This window comes from Fistularia commersonii, chromosome 11, assembly GCF_037954325.1.
Source record: "Fistularia commersonii isolate RoL2024-O1a breed Wild chromosome 11, RoL_Fcom_v1.0, whole genome shotgun sequence".
Classification (NCBI taxonomy): Eukaryota; Metazoa; Chordata; class Actinopteri; order Syngnathiformes; family Fistulariidae; genus Fistularia; species Fistularia commersonii.
In genome coordinates, this window is record NC_141294.1 from 2,388,813 (window position 1) to 2,407,871 (window position 19,059).

Here is a 19,059-nt window from a genome sequence, read left to right on the forward strand (position 1 = left end):
ACCCCAAAAAACACCCACAAAGTTCCCAGCAACCCCAAAATCACACCGAAAACAAGCAGCAACGTAAACCCCAACATTCGCGACTCGCAATAGCATCGCCGCTTTTGGAACGGCGAGCGGGTCGGAGTCTGAATCGACCTCAATAAAAGCAAAGGACATCCGAGAATTGATTCAAGACTGGTCGGAGTGAACGTTTTACGCTGCAGGTCTTCACAAAAGAACCGGATCTCCATGAGAAGCAGCTCTGGAGATGATCGCAGCCGTCATCACCAGGACTTGATCCAAACATCATACTGATCGTAACATTAATCCTTATTTTCATCAAGTCTCTGGCAGGAATATAAACCAAATAATGTGACGTAACGCAATGTATTTTTGAATTTTTTTTTTTTATTATTCCTTTAACTGATGTGAAAAAACATGTAAACAAAACAGAAATATACAGTCTTTGCCATATTTAACCTTTTTTGAGGGTGGGTTTGGGCGTATTTCAAGCATGAATTTACAACAAGCAAAGTTAGTATCGCTAATAATCTGATTTTACCGGCGTGTTGGACGTCTCTCTGTCCGTTACGTCTCTGTGACTTAAAGACCTTCTTCCACGGCATGTCCAGCAAAGGTATCTAGTCAACCAATTGACCAGATACTTCCTAAATTTTTCCCCGACGAACGCATAAATGAACGGATTGACACAGCAGTGGGACAGGGCGATGATCTCGGCGTAGTTCCTCGCGACAGAAATGATTTCTGAAGCGGTTTCATTGTTCAGGATTTGAAAAAGTTGAAGGGTCTCCAGTAAAACGCATATATCGTACGGCACCCAGCACAGCACGAACACGCATACGATCGTGAAAATCAACTTCTCGGCTCGATTCTTATGGAAGGTCCTGCTCTTGGACAACACGATAAGGATTTTCACGTAGCAGAAAGTCAGGATGGGAAGGCAGAGGAAAAGGCTGACTGAGATTTCGCTGAAGTTTCGTTGCATCTTCCAAGACTGCAGGCTGTGATTTGGGTACTTCGGATAGCAGGAGATTGTGTTGCAGTTTTCTTGATCTCTCTCGATGGATGCGAATATCACCTGTGGGATTGCCATGACGACGCACACCGTCCAGATTATGATGCTGGCTATGATTCCGCAACGCATGGTCCGGATTCTCATGGCTTTCACGGCATGGACGACGGCCAGGTAGCGGTCGACGCTCATTAGACCCACAAACAAAGCCTCGCTGTAGAAGCCTAACTGTTGAGAGGAACAAAGAGAGAAAGAACGTAGGTAAGAGCGTTACGTGAAACTTCAGTGACATGATTAGTGTTCTGTGGGACCCACAGCGACCCCTGCTCTAAGCCAGGGGTCGGCAAACTACGGCCCGCGGGCCACATCCGGCCCGTTGGTCTTTTTAAGCCAAAGATCGGTAGAGAATCCATACTTGATGTGAATGATTGAATGATTGGATCAATGAATATGGGAACTCAAACAGGAGATTATTTCATTCCTGAGTTGATTGACACGGATTAGCTTTGTGATTTAGCCTTTACCGTTAACATACTGACACACATGAATGAGCTGGATGTGAAGTTACAAGGGAAAAACTGGTTTGTGCCTGAAATGCAAGCAAACGTCAGAGCTTTTAAAACCAAGCTGGTTTCGAAGGCAAAACCAGCTCGGTTTTGGACATTTGAAGGTTTTGAAAACCAGCAAATGTTAGACGAGTCTGATAAACATTGTTAACAAATGTGTTTTTTTTTTGTTTTTTTTTATAAGTATCGTATCTTGTGGTGACCCGACCAATGCGACCCCTGAGCCCAAAAGTTTCCCCACCCCTGCTCTAAGCGTTCAATGTGTCTGATCTCTCCTTGTATGCTTGTTGGCTCCTCTTTAGAAAGGGGGAGCCCCTAAATCAGGGTGTCAAACGTACGGCCGGTATCGGCCCGCCAGGGGGTCCAGTCCAGCCCGTGGAATAAATCTACAATTTGAAACAATACATAAAAAACGAACTCCTTTATTTAAATAAAAATGCAGTTATTGTCTGCTAGGGACGCACTGTTTAAGCTAGTGTTAGCAACATGACACGACACTATGTGACTCACAACTTACACCAGATGGCAGCAATGCGGCTTCTGGGTCTGGAAATAGCATTTTTACTTATTGTTAGATATCGACCTGCTTTTCCGTCGCACACGACACCCGCATCGGCAAGATGACATTGTCAAAAAAAGAGAAAAGTGGATATGGAGTTTAGGGCTTTCCAAGAAAAATGGACCACTTCTTGTGTGTTGGTAATAAGAAACCTGCATGCTTGGTGTGGATGCAGCAAGTTTGGGTGCCGCTATGAGATTTGAATACAAGAAACTTTGCAGAAAACTGAGGAGACAGAAGTTAGACATAGTGTTGTTGACATTGCACTTACTTTTCTTCATGAATCTCAGGTTGTTTGTCATGTATTTTATCAAAGGAAATGTCCATAACTTAGATTTTCATCATCTACCTGTTCTTCTTTACACTAAAACAAGGGAAACATGTGGACTTGGTGTTACTTCGAGGTAATTACGCTCTGATTTTACCGGACGTCCCCCTGGACATCAAATGAGGCCGTATGTGGCCCTAAATAATACATCGGTTGCTGTATGCATGGGCAGGATAAACAAATCATACGGAGTGACGGATCAGAACTATCACCGAAATGTAGCAGGCCTTTTCTGTTTTCTCAATGAGGAACTGAAGAAAGAAAATCGTATCCGTACCTGATAGATGCCTGTTATGATCTTGCACGAAACCAAGCCTTGGACGTTGCCCCAAAGAGGAATGGTAATGGCCAAAATGAGGTCAGACAGAGTCAGGTTCAGGAGGCAGATGTCACTCATTGTCCTCAGCTTGATGTATCCCAGAAGAATCCAGAGAACCATGGAGTTGCCTGAAATCCATCACGATATTTTTACGTTTTTTTTTTTTTTGCATGACAGTAAACAAGGCTTGATGTTGTAATGTTGAACATTTCCGGCGTACCTAGAAAGCCGAGACAAAAAAGCAGGCAGTAGAGAACTTGTGAAACCAGGAGTCCATCGCAGGATTCACCGCTCCCGTCTGTACTGTTGTCGTCGTAGGAATCATTGGAATAGTTGTAATAAATTCCGTCCGATAGAGTATCCCCGTACCTGCGGGATGAAAAACCGGAACAAGGAATCGCTAACATGGTGAAAGTAAAGGAAAAAAAAATCCAGCGTAAACAGGGTTGATCGATAAACATCGCGGTTACTTGAGCAGAATCGTCACATGTTGAACAGCATAAATTACGGACCGGTTATGACAATTGTTATTTCAGAGAAAATGTTTTGCATCAGTTACCGAAACCCCCTTTCAGATTTTCCTGATCTTTAACTCGAACCTTTCACATACCCTTTTTTTCGGTGAGTCACCAGGCGTCGAAGTTTAAAAGGAAGAAGCGGCAGCTACGAGTCTACGATCGCACGTCGTAAAATGAAAATACCGTCATACGAGAGCCGCAAAACAATTACATCTCCAATAAATCCAGCTGAAGTAGCTCTGATATGATGTCGTCCGTGTCGTCTTTTGAAACCAGATGTAAAGCTTTCTTTTTACCATCAGCGCTCATTAAGAAATACGACAGAACCACTTGACTGACATTTGTAAAGACCCTCACTTCCTGTGGCTGTTATGGTTTACAGGTGCGCGCACACACACACACACACACACATACACACCCACAGTTGTGGTGCAGCTGTAAATTTGAGATAAGCGTTGAAGTGCTGTTTCAGAATACAGTGAAATACAACTTGAAGTACTTACATTCTCTCCTTGAGTAACTCTAATACAGAATAAGTCACGTTTTCCATCGAGCTTCCACCTGCATGCCGAAGCATCTACTGGCGCCGCTTCTGTCTCGTGATGAATCTCGTCGCTGAGCTCATTTCAAGTAAATGCGATGTGTAGGGAACCTTTGTTTCCGCCCAGTCCAATGTGCGCACTGGGGTGAAATGTGTCTTTCTCAGAAATATCCCTTTTATTCATGTCATGTGACAAAAAAGGATATCCTTTGGTTTTTGACATTGACGTATTGACATTTCAATATTTATTACCTACCCAGACACTGCTGACATATCACCTGTAAATCAAGGTATTGATATTTTTGATTTTTATCTGTAGACCTTTTTGACTGTCGTCCAATGGAATCCATTAAAAGTTACTTTATCAACCTGAAATTTTCATTATTTTTATAGGTGCCCATCGACAATCACTTTGTTCAAAAAATATTCACTCATATATCTGGGTGATTTTTATTTCCTCCAAAAGAAATCGTAGGTTACTCTCCAAATATTATATGTAGAGAAAATGAATGCAAGAGGAGCTAATAGAAATATACAAAAATATTTTTTTTCTATGTTGGAACAATCATTGTAATCAAATGCAGAGAACAAGGGTTTCATTCAGTAAAATAAATTAAAAAAAAGGAAAATATGAAAATCTAAGGATGCTTAACTGGATGATAGGTAATTGCATTTATAATGGCAAGACAGAAACATGTAAAAGCCATATATTTGTCTACTTCAGAGTTCATTTTCTTCTTGCAATGTATCATTCAACCCTACAATACATCAACACAAGATCTTCCAACTAAACCAGCAGATGGACCTCAGAGTTGTAGCACGGTGACCTCTTCTGGTAGAACATGATGGAGCTTGGAGCGCCCACAGGGCGGGATCTCTCAAAGCATGCCGGGAAGAGACACTTCAGAGGAAAAAAAAAGAAAAGATTTGAATTTGGAATTTCAATGAGATATCTGCAAAGGGCTAGCTTCAGTCGAAAAAATAAAACAGTAAAAACAAAAGATATTGATAACTGCAACTCCAATCAATAATATTATTATTGTTATTATTAAGATAAGATAAGATAAGATAAGATAAGATAAGAACAACTTTATTAATCCCAAAGGAAATTGTTGTGCCAGAGTTACAGAAAATATAACAGTAATAAATAATAAAAAGAAAAAGGCAGAATTAGAAATAAAAATAAACTATAAACTATAAACTATAAAGTGTCTCAGTGAAACTATAAAGTGTCTACACACAATATGTGTATTATTATTATTATTATTATTATTAATAATAATAAAAATAATAATAATAATAAGGAGATGAGATGTACATTAATGATCCCAGGATTCGGAAATTGTTTGGCAACTGCAGAAAGACATACAAGTAAAAAACAGAGACAAGCTAAAAATAATAGTAAAAAAAATCAATAAGATAAATAAACTCTGAAGTGTAAAAGTATGAAGGTATGAGGTATAATCAAAAAAATAAAAGATGATAATATTAATAATTATAATAATGATATTGAGATGAAAGACAAGAGAGTGACAAGCTAATAATAAAAGTTAAAAAAAATGAATTAAACAAACAAAAATAAATAAATAAATAAATAAATAAATAAAAATATAAAAACATACATACATAAATAAATAAACAAAGCCCTGTATCATAAGTTTGCAAGGCAAACGTTAATTTAATTGTTGTCAGCCAGCCGCTCCCCAGCTGGCGCTTCACTGAATCCGCAATGAGGATGATTGACGTGGGATCTGATGACGAAGGCGGGGTTTAGATGATTCTGTCAAGCCTAGTAAAACGTAGTAGCTTTAGTTCCTTTTAAATGCCTTCAAAATAAAAGCACTTTCCAATGTGGCGTTTTAAACGGGAGTGCATCGTTTGTCACGTCTTTGCGTTGACAAGTAAGTAATTGCTATCTTTTTGAGATGCGATTTAATTTTTTCGACTATCCATCTTGGATAACCGCTGATAAATATTTTTTATTTCACAGACGGCGTCAAGCGGGAGCTTTATTTTGAAGGGTCATACCGGAAGTACTATCACCTCAATATAGTTAGCTTGTCATTCGGTGGGTGAATCAACAGGGAGGGAAAAGTGGAGGGGGAGTGCACGCAAAGATTAAATCAAGTGGATTTGACAAGTATCCAAGTTCACGGGTGGCGAGGGAGGTTGTTCCCCCGTGGATCTGTCAGCAGTCGAAACACTTGGACTTTTCAAACAGCGGGTTTGTCGCCTCCGGTGAGCGGACTCCCAGGTTCCCCCTTGAACTGTCATTTTGCGCAGCCACTTGTCCGACCGTTATATTTAGCCTTCATTTTCCAGCCAAAAAGCAACTCGTAATATCCATTAGCTTTGTTTTTTTTTTTTTTTTTTTGTTAATTTTCCTTTTTTTTTTTTGATAACATCACGGCAGAGAATTAATGACACGTTGATATGTTAACCCCCAGGTGAGCGACTAGATTTAAAGGATTTCTAGGATTTCAAGTTATGTCGCTATCTTCAAAAACCTCTTTGGGGTAAGTCTTTTTTTTTTTTTTATTTAACGTATATGAATGTGGAAAAAAAAAAATCAATTTATCATAATTTACGCTTTCAAGCCATTCGGGTTCACTCACTGGAGAGGCTAAAAGCGCATAATGCGTTTTTTTTTTTTTTTTGCACTACAAAACAAATGCTATTTATGCGAGTTTGAAAGGCTCATTCACACTGAAATGAATAAGCGCTTGGTCTCCACAGCAGAGAGACTTCCAGCAGGAACACAAACCTGAAAGCTAAACGCAGGTTGACGTTGGACGCAGGCGTCGATATAACAACAACAACAACAACAAAAACAACAACAAAAACAGCAGCAGCGAGTGTTTTTCACAACGTGCCTTGTGTTTGTGTTGAATCGCTGCTAGAAGGTCACTGACCTCCGTCCTGCTCCGCCTGCATAGGAGGCTTTCTCACTCGATCCGGTCAGAAAAGCTTCAAAGAAATAATGCCTCCTTTTAATTCATTTTGTAAAATTCCCATGCGACTTGTGGGCAGCGGTTCGTTCCTCCGCCTCCCAGCGTGGAAGTTTGCTGGTTCGAATCCCGACAGAATCTCTCTACGTGGAGTTTGCGTGTTCTCCCGCGTGTCCGAGTGGGTTTTCTCCGGTTTCCTCCCGCAGACTAAAACATGCAAAAGGTTAATTGGGTAAAAAAAAATGGGAAAAAATTGCCCAGATGTGGGAATGAACAGTTTTGTGTCTCTGGCCCGGTGTCTTTCCCCGCGCAGCCCAAAAGCCTGCAGTAGGTTCATTGAAGGCCCCGTGACGGTCCAGGATAATGAATGAATGGCTGAATGCTATTCTTCTTATTTTTATTTGCATCATTATATCAAGCATTCAGGGCGGCGAGGAAGGTCGGTGGTTGGCGAGGAGTTTGCATGTCGTTCCCGTGTCTGCACGGCTTTGGCTTGGGTTCTCTGGTTTCCTCCCTGCAGCAGGTTCATTGGAGACCCAAATGTTGCCCTGGCAACCAGTCAAGGGTGTACCCCGCCTTTCTCCCTATGACAGCTGGGGTAAACGGCAGCTCGCTGTGACGATGTGTGCGGGATGAGCGCTATCGAAAATGCATGAACGAATGACAAACACAAATGCGAACTGAAAATGAATGAACAATCATAATTTGGGACAAAGTCAAGGATTGAGCGAAGAGATACATCCAAGTCACCCAAACGTCTTTATGTAACGGCAAGCTGATTTTCTCTAAAGCAGAGAAATAAACGTGAGTTTAGAAAAAAGGTAAGAACGCAGACGGACGCAAAGAGTAGATTTCCTCTCGATCCCGGCCCGAGCAATTACGCGCTACTTTTAACCTGCTAGTGACGTTAGCTTTGGACAGAAGAGTTGGAACGCTGACTTCATTTTGTAGTCCTGCATTTTACTAAAAGCCAAAAAGTCTACCGCGACCATGGCTACTCAGTTCTGCAGCGCAGCTGTGGGTTAAAACATCATCAGCAATGCACGTGCACGACTAAAAATTGTTACTCGCGGTGTAAAAAGGTGTAGGTGTTGACGGGGAGACTTTTTTTTTTCCCAACTAATCTTTTAAGTAAAGGTTTCATTCACCACCTCTTTAAGCAACAAAGTATACTGCTCACCGCGTCAGCTGCTTTTCTATCCTGCCAGTCAGTGTGAGACATTCCCATCCTTGTCACCATGACAACCATTGTTATCTCTTTTTCGTCATCACATTGTGAGAAGTAACTTTACTACTTTGCCACATATGCAGCTTAACTTAAATGAACCGCTCTTTTTTTTTTTTTCCTCTTGTGAATAAAACTTGGCCTTTTAAAATGTGAATTGCAGGCATGTGAATTTGTGTCGGGATGTAAAACTTGTAAAACTTTTAACTTTAATAGCAACTTTTCCTCTCGACAAAATGAGCGCCTCGAGCAATATCGTGTGGATTTCCATCACAAATTCCTCCTTTCCTGATGACAAGTGGTTGTTATCTTTTATTTATTTTTCTTCATGAATTACTGTCAGATGATTTGATGGGCGTGCACTGATGACGCCAATATTTTTCATATTCGTTGTCTTGAGTAAATGGCTTTATTACTTTACGGATTTAAATGAGGCGTCATCTAACGCAGTATATTTGTCGTGGTTTCGTGGTATTAGATTTACTACGGATGCTGAAATAAGTAAGTAAAAGTGCAATTTAATGAAGTGAGCCAGATAAAGGAAGTTAATTCAATGTACGTTATTTTTCAGGAGCCTCGACTGCTTGTGTTTTTAATCCTCAAAGTCTCACAAGGTTGTGAAGTGTTTATCAGAGCCTGTTTCCCCCCCTTTTTTTTTTTTTTTTTCCAGACACAACCATGTGTGACGTCAAAACCTTGTGAGTTTACTTCGGTCACATTATTCAGACCTCAGGGATGATCGACTATCCACGGCCTCACTTTGAATAAACAAAGTAGTTGTTTTTATTGCCGCTCAGGTTCAGTACATTTCTTACCTCTGGATGTTGCCTAAAGTGATGCTTGAAGTCAAAGGAATAACAAAATAATTGATCCTCGCCACCCTAGATCTCCTGACTAACTGTTAGGAAACTGCATTAAAAAAAAAAAAAAAAAAAAGGAAATTACTGTTTTATTTAGTTTTTTTCTTTTTTTTTTTTTTTTTTTTCCCCGTTGTCTTTTTTCAATAGGTTTTAAAAGAAAACCACATTAAGGCTTGCTTGGCAGATTTTACGGAAACAATATGGCCTTACATGTAACTATCTGTTTATAGTCAGAACACACCCATGATAATTATTGGCTACTAAATGTTCTGTTTGTGTAGACGTAGGCTCTCGTGCACTCCTGTGCACGGCGGGAGACGATCATCACCGGTTGTTGGATGTTATAATTATCCCTCATCCTGAAGCCGTGCCCGTCGAAGATGCACGTCCGTCTCAGCGTTTGAGTGATGCGTCCTTTTGCCAATCAATTCTTTTTTCTCAAAAAAAAACCTCTCCGAGACAGACAGAGTGCTATTCATTTAGCGTCACGCTAACTCCCAGACAGGGAGATGGTGAGATAGATACTAACGTAACGTCCCCACCCAAGAAAACCATCACAAAATCAGCTTTCTGGAGAAGCTCAAGGCTAATGTGGTCAGGCGCTGGGCTGCTGCTGACTTGGGGAGTTTCTTTTTTTTTCTTTTTTTTTTTTACATGAAGGTTTTTCTTGTCATCCAAGTGGCTTCTGTTTCTTTATTAGAATTTATTTTTTACTCTTTTTTTTTTTTTTTTTTTTTTCTCCATATATTTCATAATGGGATAACTTTACCCTCTGCGAAAGTCGAGACTACGCATTGTTGGCAGGGGTGCAGCACATTTCTAGTGATGACCGCTTCAGTTTCACAGGCCATTCTTTCTTAAATATAGAAGTTCATTCAGTGCATCTCGTTCTGTCAGGGTGAAAGCCTGGAGTATCCAGTGATGAAATTAATCACCTGGAAAGCATGTACTATAACCTTTGCTCAATTTATGGTTTTAAAAGTTTAAAAGAGATACCTATAAGATTAGAATTGATAACCGGCAGTCTCAGTAAACTTTGATCCGTCATTTTGATCAGTCATGAGTGCAAAAAGGTCCATCGTGTCTTGTGTCATATATAGAAGTGTTTTTTTTTTTTGTTGTTGTAAGGTTTGACATAGCGTGCTGCAACAGGTGCATTTTTGATCCACGGACAGGCAAAGAAATTCAGATTCTCTGAAAACGTCAACTCCAAAATCAAATTTCAATCAGTGAGTCGACACGTCATCAACCAGACTGTTTCTGAAAACCTGTCGCTGGTGAGAAAAGCCGAAAGACGCCTTTAAACAGAAGGTATATGCATGCGCGGTCGCCAGTGTCAAGTATGTACAGCAGACTGTCTGTATATGCAGCTGCTGTGGCCAGATTTATTTCTGGAAACCCGCTGTCATATGTTTGTCTCTGTGGAATCTGAGGAAGACGGACGGACGGCGCGTCCTGATTGGATGGTTTCTGTGACACCGACTGATGTGTCACGGCGGTGGAATCGCACCAGGCAGGCAGAGGTAGTCGAGAGTGTTTGGAAAAGATAGATGAGCAACGTTGAGCACCTGTTGGAAATAAAAAGCAATGCAAAAAAAAAACAAAAAAAAAAAACATCTTTCCTGGAGCTGGTGTTTAAATATGTATAATGCTTTAAATGCTAACAATCAAAGTTTTAAAGCCTTGAGTTAATAGGCTTGTCATTTTAGATGACCTTGTGATTCGCCAAAGAGCTCTTGTGTTACGTCTTTTCGGGCCTCCAGACATTTGTGCTTTTTGCAAACAGGGAGTCCCTCATCCCTCCATCTTTCCAGCCTTAATACCGTAATTTCCGGACAATAAGCCCCAACTTTTTTCACGTAATCAACGATGCGGCTAATATATGGACTTTTTTTTGGGCGGGGGGGGGCTAACGAGCTTCACGCCGCTAAAACATTTATCCTCGTCACATCGGATCGATGAAATGACCAGGCAATTCTGAGTCCGTTCAACTCCGACACCGGAGAAGACGATTTTGACGGTTTTAGTGTGCGGGAGGAAGCCCGAGATAGCGATCGGCTAGCCGGTGCGGCTTATATTGAGGTGCGCTCAATAGTCCGGAAATTACGGTAATCACTTTTCTGCTTTTCCAACCCCCATCTTCCTCTTCTGCGGGCCCGATTTCTACCTGGATGTAGCCGTTTAGCGGTGCGGCTCATGTCGTAGTTTCTTCAAATAGCACGACAAACTGTCAAATATTGCTGCATGTAACAGTCCATTTTATGCCTGTTGTTATTTCATTAACAAACGGGAACATAATTCCCCAGAACAGTGGCTCAGGGGCCGCATTGACTTTTAAAATTTGACAGACGGGCCGGTTCAGCACAAGATACGATACATAGAAAAAAAAAATATATATATTAGCAATACATATCAGACTCGTCTGATATCTGCCTTGAAAATGAAACCAGCTCGGTTTTGAAGGCTCTGACGTTTGCTTGCATTTCATGCACAAACTAGTTTTCCCCTCGTAGCTTCACGTGCAGCTCATCCATGTGTGTCTGTACGTCCACAGTAAAAGGCTAAATCACAAAGTCAATCTGTATCATTCAGCTCAGGAAAAGTAGCCCCAAAAATGAAATTATCTCATGTTTGAATTCTGTACCAATCCTCGGCGGGCCGGATTAAAAAGACCAATGGGCCGGATTTGGCCCGCGGGCCGTAGTTTTCCCACCCTTCCCCTAGAAGGAACTGATGATTTCTAACTTTTTCTCTCATAATGTGCATCTCTGTGGAAAAAAAACCTTGTTAAAATCAAGAATGTTACATCCCATTTCCAAGCAGCAAAATTAAAAAAAAATGGTAAGAAGCAAAATGTGCAGCTTGGTCTTCATTGAATTTCAATATAGTCCTGTAAAATGATGGGTCATTCTCTGCCGTATCACATTTTCACTCTTACGTGACGGTCTGAATGACGCTAACCTCGTCCCGCTCTATCTGGGAATTATGTGTCACTTCTGTGACTTGCCGGTTATAAAGAAGTCACATAAGGAGAAGTTTGGGGTTCCAAAAATATCCTTTCAGAGACGGCAGGAACCGCGTTCGGCAAGTGGATGCATTTTTATAACAAATATTCTCTTTATAATGATGAATTTGATTTTTCACACCCTTTTAAATGTTTTTCCAAGCTCCGATTCTGCTCCGACAGCGAATTAAAAGAAAACCGTGGAATATTTTTCCAAAAATACCGCTGATGACACATACTTACATGACTAGTGTGTATTTAATCACGTGTTAACTGTTAAACTGTATTTCCACTTAGGGACAAAACAACTGCTTTGGAACAAGTCAGTGAATGGAAACCCAAAAAAAAAAAAAAAAAAAGGGGAAGCTCAATATTTTATTTCCAGCTGTTAAACAGTAGGATTTGTAGTTCTGTGTTTTGGGAACTCGTCTCTGTTTTAAATATTACGACATAACTCTTCATTACCAGCCGCAACAAGTGGAGGTGACAGGACAGGGGAGCGCGGCTCAGGTGAGGCGCTCTTTCAAGAAGTGGATTTGTCTCTTAGTAGCTATGGAACAGATATTATTGGATGGCAGGACACAAACTTCTACTACGGTTGTCGCCAAGCCGGCTGCCAGCAACGCTATCAAATATCGAAGGCACGTAAGCTTACTAATTTATCCCCTTTATCAACGGTTCTTTCACTGCTTGAGGTGTGGTTGTCTTTTTTTTTTTTTTGTCCTCTCTTGGGTTATTACGCTGCTTTGATAGACCGAACAGCTGTTGAACAGACAGTAGATATAAACCATTTTTTAGTGTTGCCAAAGAATAAATCACATAATTACTAGGTGGTAAGGAAGAGATCTGAAAATACTATACTTAGAATAGAATATTCTTTTAATCCTATCATCCCACAGTGGGGAAATTTCAATCAACGTTAGCATTCCAATATCTGCAGAGCATGTCAGAGTTACATTAACATTTCCCTAAAGAAATAATTCAGTGCTGGAAATATAATCTTCCCATGAACGCGGTGGTGTACGCAGTAGAAATGTTCAACTATTTCTTAACTTTTCCTGTAGGACTGAAAACGGAGGAAATGACTGTAATTTTCCCCTTTGCTAAAACATTTGAAAACCTACAACAACCACATTTCGGTATGTTTTAAAAGCACGGGCCCTCCAAGGCCCTCCAAGGCCACTCCCAAGCAGCTGTAACTTTGCCATGTTAGCAACAAAATACTGTTGCCATTGCACTTACTCAGTGCTCAGACATTTGTCCTGCGTCTGGCTCGGGGTGATAACATGCTGCGCAGGCCATTTTCATTTTGGAACTGCTTTTAATCTGGTTTTCCATGCAATAAATACAAGTTGGTTTGGGTAATTATAAAGAGGTGCTCGGAATAAACTGCTTTTTTTTTTTTTTTTTTCTCTGATTAAAACATTATTCTGCTGCATGACGCAGAAGTTCTACCACCCCAGTCACGATCCACTGCATTTATCCTCTATTTTCGTCTCGCTCCCGTTTATTTATCTTTTTTTCTCAATCATAGAGTCACACGTGTTTTTTTTTTTTTTTTTTAAATCATAAATGGATTTTTGAAATCCACTGCCGCTAAACCGAAGCCGGCAGTCATCTCCAGTCAAGTGGTGTAAATATTGGTCGCCACGGCGACGCCATGACAATAAAAGGGTATGCTCACCAGTAGCGCGACAGCATCCGTGTGTGTTTTGTGTGAAGGGAGGCTCTTTTAAGCTTGGACATGGATTTATAGAGAAAAAAAAAAAAAAAAAAAGTCGTGAAAGTAGCTTAAGAGTATCATTGAAGTCCAAATTCAGCTACTGCTTAAAGTTGACATAACGACAGATCTGTTCAGCAGAAAAGATTAAATCTGTCAGTAAATTTGAATTGTTGAAACCTCTTTTATGGACGGTGGGAACGGATTTGTAGAAACGGTGAAGGAATAAGTCGATAATCGCTATCAAAGAAGTCACGGAGGGAAACGGAGAACAGAATAATAGACTTCACAGCGTGTTAGTTGTGGAAAAACAACAATGTGGAACTATATGCACTGACGCCGGGTCGAAAACTGATATTGTGTCATTCGGATAAAATGTTTTTTATACTTTTCAAATGCAGACTGTGCATCGTAGTGAATTTGGGTCAGTCGGTGTTTCGCTTTTGACCAACTTATCTGCTCCATTTCCAATATGTTAGAACAATTAGAGAATTGTTTCATTGTTCTTTGTTGTTTCAGAGTTTATTTTATGTTACACTAATGACACTAATTTGTTGAAAATGTCGATGCTTTTGATTGTCTTTCTTTAATGGGACTGTTGGTATGTCCTAATTTACGGCGATGCCAGACAGACACATGGCTTTGCCGCTGATATGGACTTATCAGACACAATTAATCAGCGTGCCAAGCGGGATTTGATTTTTTTTTAATGACCCTATAACTCTGCAAACAGTTCTCTGGGTGATATGGAAATAGCTTCTTTGTCTTTCCTAGTTTTTTTTTGGTCTTTTTTTCAAGATAAGATAAGATAGAGTTTATTGATCCGAGGGTGTGTGTGTGTGTGTGTGTGTGTACTTTTTAAAATTCCTAACCCCCAGTTCATCGGGGAACAGACTGAGTCATCCACTGGCAATGCAACGGATGATTTTTATAGTTAGCGTTTAGCAAATAACCAACTTTCTCTGTCTTCAGGCTTATTATTTTGGCTCCGAATCAGTTTCTAAAATAAATGCCAAATGGTTTCCGCAAACTGAACATTTAGAGCACGCACTATGATTTATATAATTTTTTTTTAGGATTTTTTTTGCTTTCTATGCTCAAAAAATCAGCAAAAGAAAGTCCACATTAATATTATTTGGGCGTACACTTAAAACCGTGACTAATTATGTTGCATTGAAATTAAGGGATTCAAGGAAAGTGATTTGTTGCAGAAAATACCTGGTTAATTGCAGTCATGGTATTAAATATTTGAACGTGAAGTAACTTTTGCTAACCGGAAGGGCAATATTATCAACATTAAACAAAAGAGTCTGCAATAAAATGATTCATAACACTTTCTTCAAATGAGATGAGATTATGTTTACTTTCTAATTACAAAAATCCTGATCGAGAGGTGATCCTGCAGAGCATATCGACCGGCCTCTGTTCACAGATTTTAGAAAAGCCTTTTATAAAACAGCCTTACAAGTGTGCACGTGTATGTATATTTAAGGTCCTGTCTTCAATAATGCTAACATAGTATCACTTAATAATACTAGAAATGGTCAGCGATTCAAAATGGATTATTTATAATCATTTATCAGGTGATGCACTTCTGTCCCATTGGTTTTAAAAGGGAGGAATGTTACTTTCTTCTTAATTTCCCCTAAATTAATTGCATTATGCAGTGAATTCCTCCACACAGTGCGCTCGTGCACACGTTTTAATGTGGTAAACGTAGATATCTGGACTTACGGATGCACCTGTATGGAGGAAGCCTTCTCTATCCAGCAGAAAAAAATAGGGTTATTTGCTGTGTTACAGTGACTGCAGAGTGAGCGAAATAAAAGCAAGACGCTGTTTTGTTTAAATTTTATACTTTATTAACTTTCTGAGCTTTAGGCTTTTTAAGCTTCCAATGTTGGGCTACAGTAGTAAGTAGTTGAGCTTCAGTGAATTCAGAAGCATGAAGCCAAATACTGTATTTTTTTCTCGCTCCGTACGTTTCCTTCACTCTTGCTCGGCAAGAGACTTGGCTTTCCCTAAAGGAGTCTTTGTGTTTGTATTGGTGCGTGTGCATGTTTCTCCGTGCACGTTAGAGAGGCATTTGAGGAAGGGAAGAGAGGGGCTCAGATCTCACTGTGACATGAAGCGCCGGAGAGAGAAAGTACACAAATGACTGCAAAGTCAGACCTTGGAGCAAAACCACCTTCTCACAAAACCCTGCTTCTCTTTCTAAGCTACTAAGTAATGCTCATTAAACTCTTTTTTTTTTTTCTCTTCTTCATTGCAGGAGAGCAAAGCAAAGCTAGTTATGTCCTGCACGACTGCGACGTCTTTGAATTCCCAATTATTTTCGGTGCTTCTTAACTTCTTAACTCAGTTTCTATTCTCTCGTGTATTGAAAAACCACTTTTAAAGTTCCATCACGAGTCGATGACATTTCTGGTCTCCTGATCGCGTTAACCGATATCCAGTCCAACCTTTCTGTTAATGGTTAACTTAAGTCAGGTTAGAGTCCGTGCTGTGTTTGTGTGCAGTCTTCCCTAACTGGGTTTGTTTTGCCTTGGCGCTGGGCTGGAGCTCTGAAGGATATTGGAGTATGCAACGCGGTATTGCACACAATGAGAGTGTGACTGGATTTATAAACGCACTGATATTCATTCGTGGAACACTTTATCAACACAAGGACTTTTTCGGCGTGAGTGTTTTTCTTTTTTTTTTTTTTTCTCTTTCTCTCTTGGTATCAAAAACTAATATTTGCTTTGAGGTCAAGAGTGACTGCACGTCGAAGCGTGTGATATGGAATAACCCCGTAACCCGGCCGAGCGTCGGATTCCAGACAATTTAAGTACAATTTATGTCAAGTGAAGGGCGCAACTTGTTTTATTTAATTAAATCTCATTTAAATATGAGATTGTATATGCCATTATTATCATTGTCATCCCTACTCATAGGATGTGAATGTAGTGGTTATTATTGTATTTTTTTTCTGGTTTCCACAGGACAGATTCTAACACTCTCAATCATCTGTCATCTAAATGCAAATGATATATTTAGATATATTTATATAACACACACACACACACACATATATATATGTGTATGCATGACTGTCTCAGAAAATTAGATTATTGTAATAAAGTTCTTTATCTTCTGTAATGCAACTACAAAAACAAAAATGTCATACATTCTGGATTCATTACAAATCAACTGAAATATTGCAAGCCTTTTATTATTTTAATATTTCTGATTATGGCTTACATCTTAAGAAAACTCATAAATCCTATCTCAAAATATTAGAATATCATGAAAAAGTAATTTTTGTTTTTTTAATCGCATTACAGAAAATAAAAAACTTTATCACAATATTCTAATTGTCTTAGACAGTCCTGTGTATTTACATATATATGTATGGATTAGATTGATTGTCTTCTAATTTCAATCGTCATCTGATGCATAATTAAAAGGTGAAATAAAGGTTGCGTTACAAACCAGTACAAAGAGAAATTTCACTGCTATTAGCATTAAGTATTCATTAGTATGTTTGTGGCGTGAGATCTTTTTATTGGGCTGTAAGCTGTACAATGAAGACAAACAAGGCAAAATAATTTCTATTTTATTTGAAAGAATAAAATGAAGTTTTGTTGAAACTTGTCTTTTTCCCAACACTTCACTTGGAGCTACCAGTTGAGCAGCTGATGGATGACGCCAGCGTGGCAATAATAAAAACAATACCTTAGAAAGCTTCTGTATCTGCTTTAATGCAACTCTAAAACAAGATTAAAAATCAAGAATAATATTTGAACATTATTTTGGATATTTTTGTTTGCGAGCTTTCTCTGGCTCATTCGGATTTTATCGATCGTGTTGAAGATCCACGGTCGGAAAATAAAACTTTGTCAGTTGAGTCACTTTTATGAACGATCAAAGTTCCCTGTTTTGTTTTGGTGAACGCAATATCAATTACGTGGAATTTTTTTTTTTTTTTTAAATGACCAACCGACTGCAATAATTAGCGATAGTGTTCCAAGACGACATTGTTATTCATCTCCTTGTCTTTTCAATAGGAGGAAAATGAAGGCACGAGCGCCCCCTCCACCGCCGGCCCCTCAGCCCGGCCCGAGAAACACCGTACCTGACGGGGGAGGAACCGCAGGCATGGACTCCAAGGAAAACCTGCTGAGGCCGACCGTGGACCTGCAGCTGACCTTACCGCAGGGATACCAGACGGCGGTGCGAGAGGATGGAAGGTACGAGGACAGAAAGGGACCCGCAAGCGTACCGACGATACCTTCTGGTCGTGTTAGACGAACAGAACATTGCATTATATTACATTCCAGTCATTTGGAAGATGCTTTTATCCAAACAAAAAAAAGGGCGATTCAGTCACCGAAGATCCGAAGTGCCAGTTGTCGGAAGTCAGAAGTGACCGATCAACCAAATATTACATTACATTACATAACATTACATTTGGCAGACGCTTTTATCCAAAGCGACTTACAATAGAGGACATAGGGACTGCAAATACACTTGCAAATACTCGATGCACAGGAAATATACAGAACAGTAAGTTTGGGTTAGTGAGTTTTTTTTGTTTTGTTTTTTTTGACAAAGACATACACAAACGCACACACACACTGCATAGCCTAACTTGCTGCCTAACCTGATCTGGGGCATCAGCGCAGTAAAAAGTCCTGAAAGAGAAACGTTTTTACCTGTTTCTTGAAGGTTGAGAGAGATGATGCTAGTCTTGTTGCTTCCGGAAGTTTGTTCCACCACTGAGGTAGTAGAACTGAGAACAGTTTTGCCTGAGATCGCTTAGAGCGAGCAAAAGGTACTGCTAGTAGGTTTGTATTAGAGGAACGCAGCTCTCTGCCGGGAACATAAGGTCTTATCATGTCGGTCAGATATGCTGGACCCATCTCAGAACCATATACATACCATTCATTTTATCATTATTATCATTTTTTTTTGTCCGGGGGGGTTGGGGGCTAAGTGCTATTAGTAGGGTAGTGCTTGGTTTAGCTCACGACGAAAGATTGGCAGCGACCCCGCTGTTTTGACCTTGTCCGTGAAATATTCTAGAAACATTGGAATTCAAACACGTTGTCTTGAAAACCGTTTCTTTCCCTTTTATTTTTCTTGTATTATCCTTGTTTTATTTTGTTTTTTCGCTGTTTCTGGGCCGATCATATGTTCGGAACTTCCCCGCCAACCTCCGCGCAAACAGTACGAGACCTGTTTGCCGGTTTCAGGTCTGTTTGGGTGGCTGTGCCAGTGGGGCCTTCGAAAGGGGTGCCTTTCCCCGGTCTCAGCACATGCATTGTCCCAGATAGTGCACAGATGGAAGCTGAGCCTTTCTGCCCCTAATGAGGTTCCCTCCTCTGGGGCCGAAAACCAGGGATGCCTCCCGAGTACAACAACAACAACAGGGTGCGCTTTAAATAACCGCATAAGCAGCCGGTTCCTCATCG

The 19,059-nt window shown here is 40.1% G+C and overlaps 2 protein-coding genes across 8 annotated transcripts in view; one reads left to right on the forward strand and one right to left on the reverse strand.

Annotated features, from left to right (window-relative positions):
- Positions 1-360: 360 nt before the first annotated feature.
- Positions 361-3,969, reverse strand: LOC147229197 (C-C chemokine receptor type 5-like). The gene is made up of 4 exons (XM_086155834.1): positions 3,809-3,969; positions 3,008-3,156; positions 2,746-2,915; positions 361-1,243 (listed from the first exon to the last, which is right to left on the reverse strand). The coding sequence occupies exons 1-4, from the start codon at positions 3,880-3,882 to the stop codon at positions 527-529; spliced, it is 1,110 nt and encodes a 369-aa protein (XP_086011960.1). The 5' UTR covers positions 3,883-3,969; the 3' UTR covers positions 361-526.
- A 1,975-nt stretch (positions 3,970-5,944) lies between these two features.
- Positions 5,945-19,059, forward strand: part of cobl (cordon-bleu WH2 repeat protein) — a 50,370-nt gene continuing 37,255 nt past the window's right edge. For 2 of the 7 annotated variants that reach the window (XM_086156042.1, XM_086156047.1), the window contains exons 1-3: positions 5,945-6,084; positions 6,294-6,362; positions 17,653-17,835. In XM_086156042.1, the coding sequence (XP_086012168.1) occupies positions 6,334-6,362; positions 17,653-17,835 (212 nt within the window). In that variant the 5' untranslated portion in view covers positions 5,945-6,084; positions 6,294-6,333. Of the gene's footprint in view, positions 6,085-6,191; positions 6,363-12,369; positions 12,394-17,652; positions 17,836-19,059 lie in introns of those variants that run through there. The other 5 variants (XM_086156048.1, XM_086156043.1, XM_086156044.1 and 2 more) reach the window with 4 other exon arrangements.

Excerpts from the sequence above, each read along its gene's own strand:
- LOC147229197 (XM_086155834.1), bottom strand. The coding sequence starts at position 3,882 with ATGCTTCGGCATGCAGGTGGAAGCTCGATGGAAAACGTGACTTATTCT. Across the intron at positions 2,916-3,007 it reads TTTTTGTCTCGGCTTTCTAG|GCAACTCCATGGTTCTCTGG; the intron begins GTACGCCGGAAA and ends GATGGATTTCAG. Across the intron at positions 1,244-2,745 it reads TCATAACAGGCATCTATCAG|TTAGGCTTCTACAGCGAGGC; the intron begins GTACGGATACGA and ends TCCTCTCAACAG.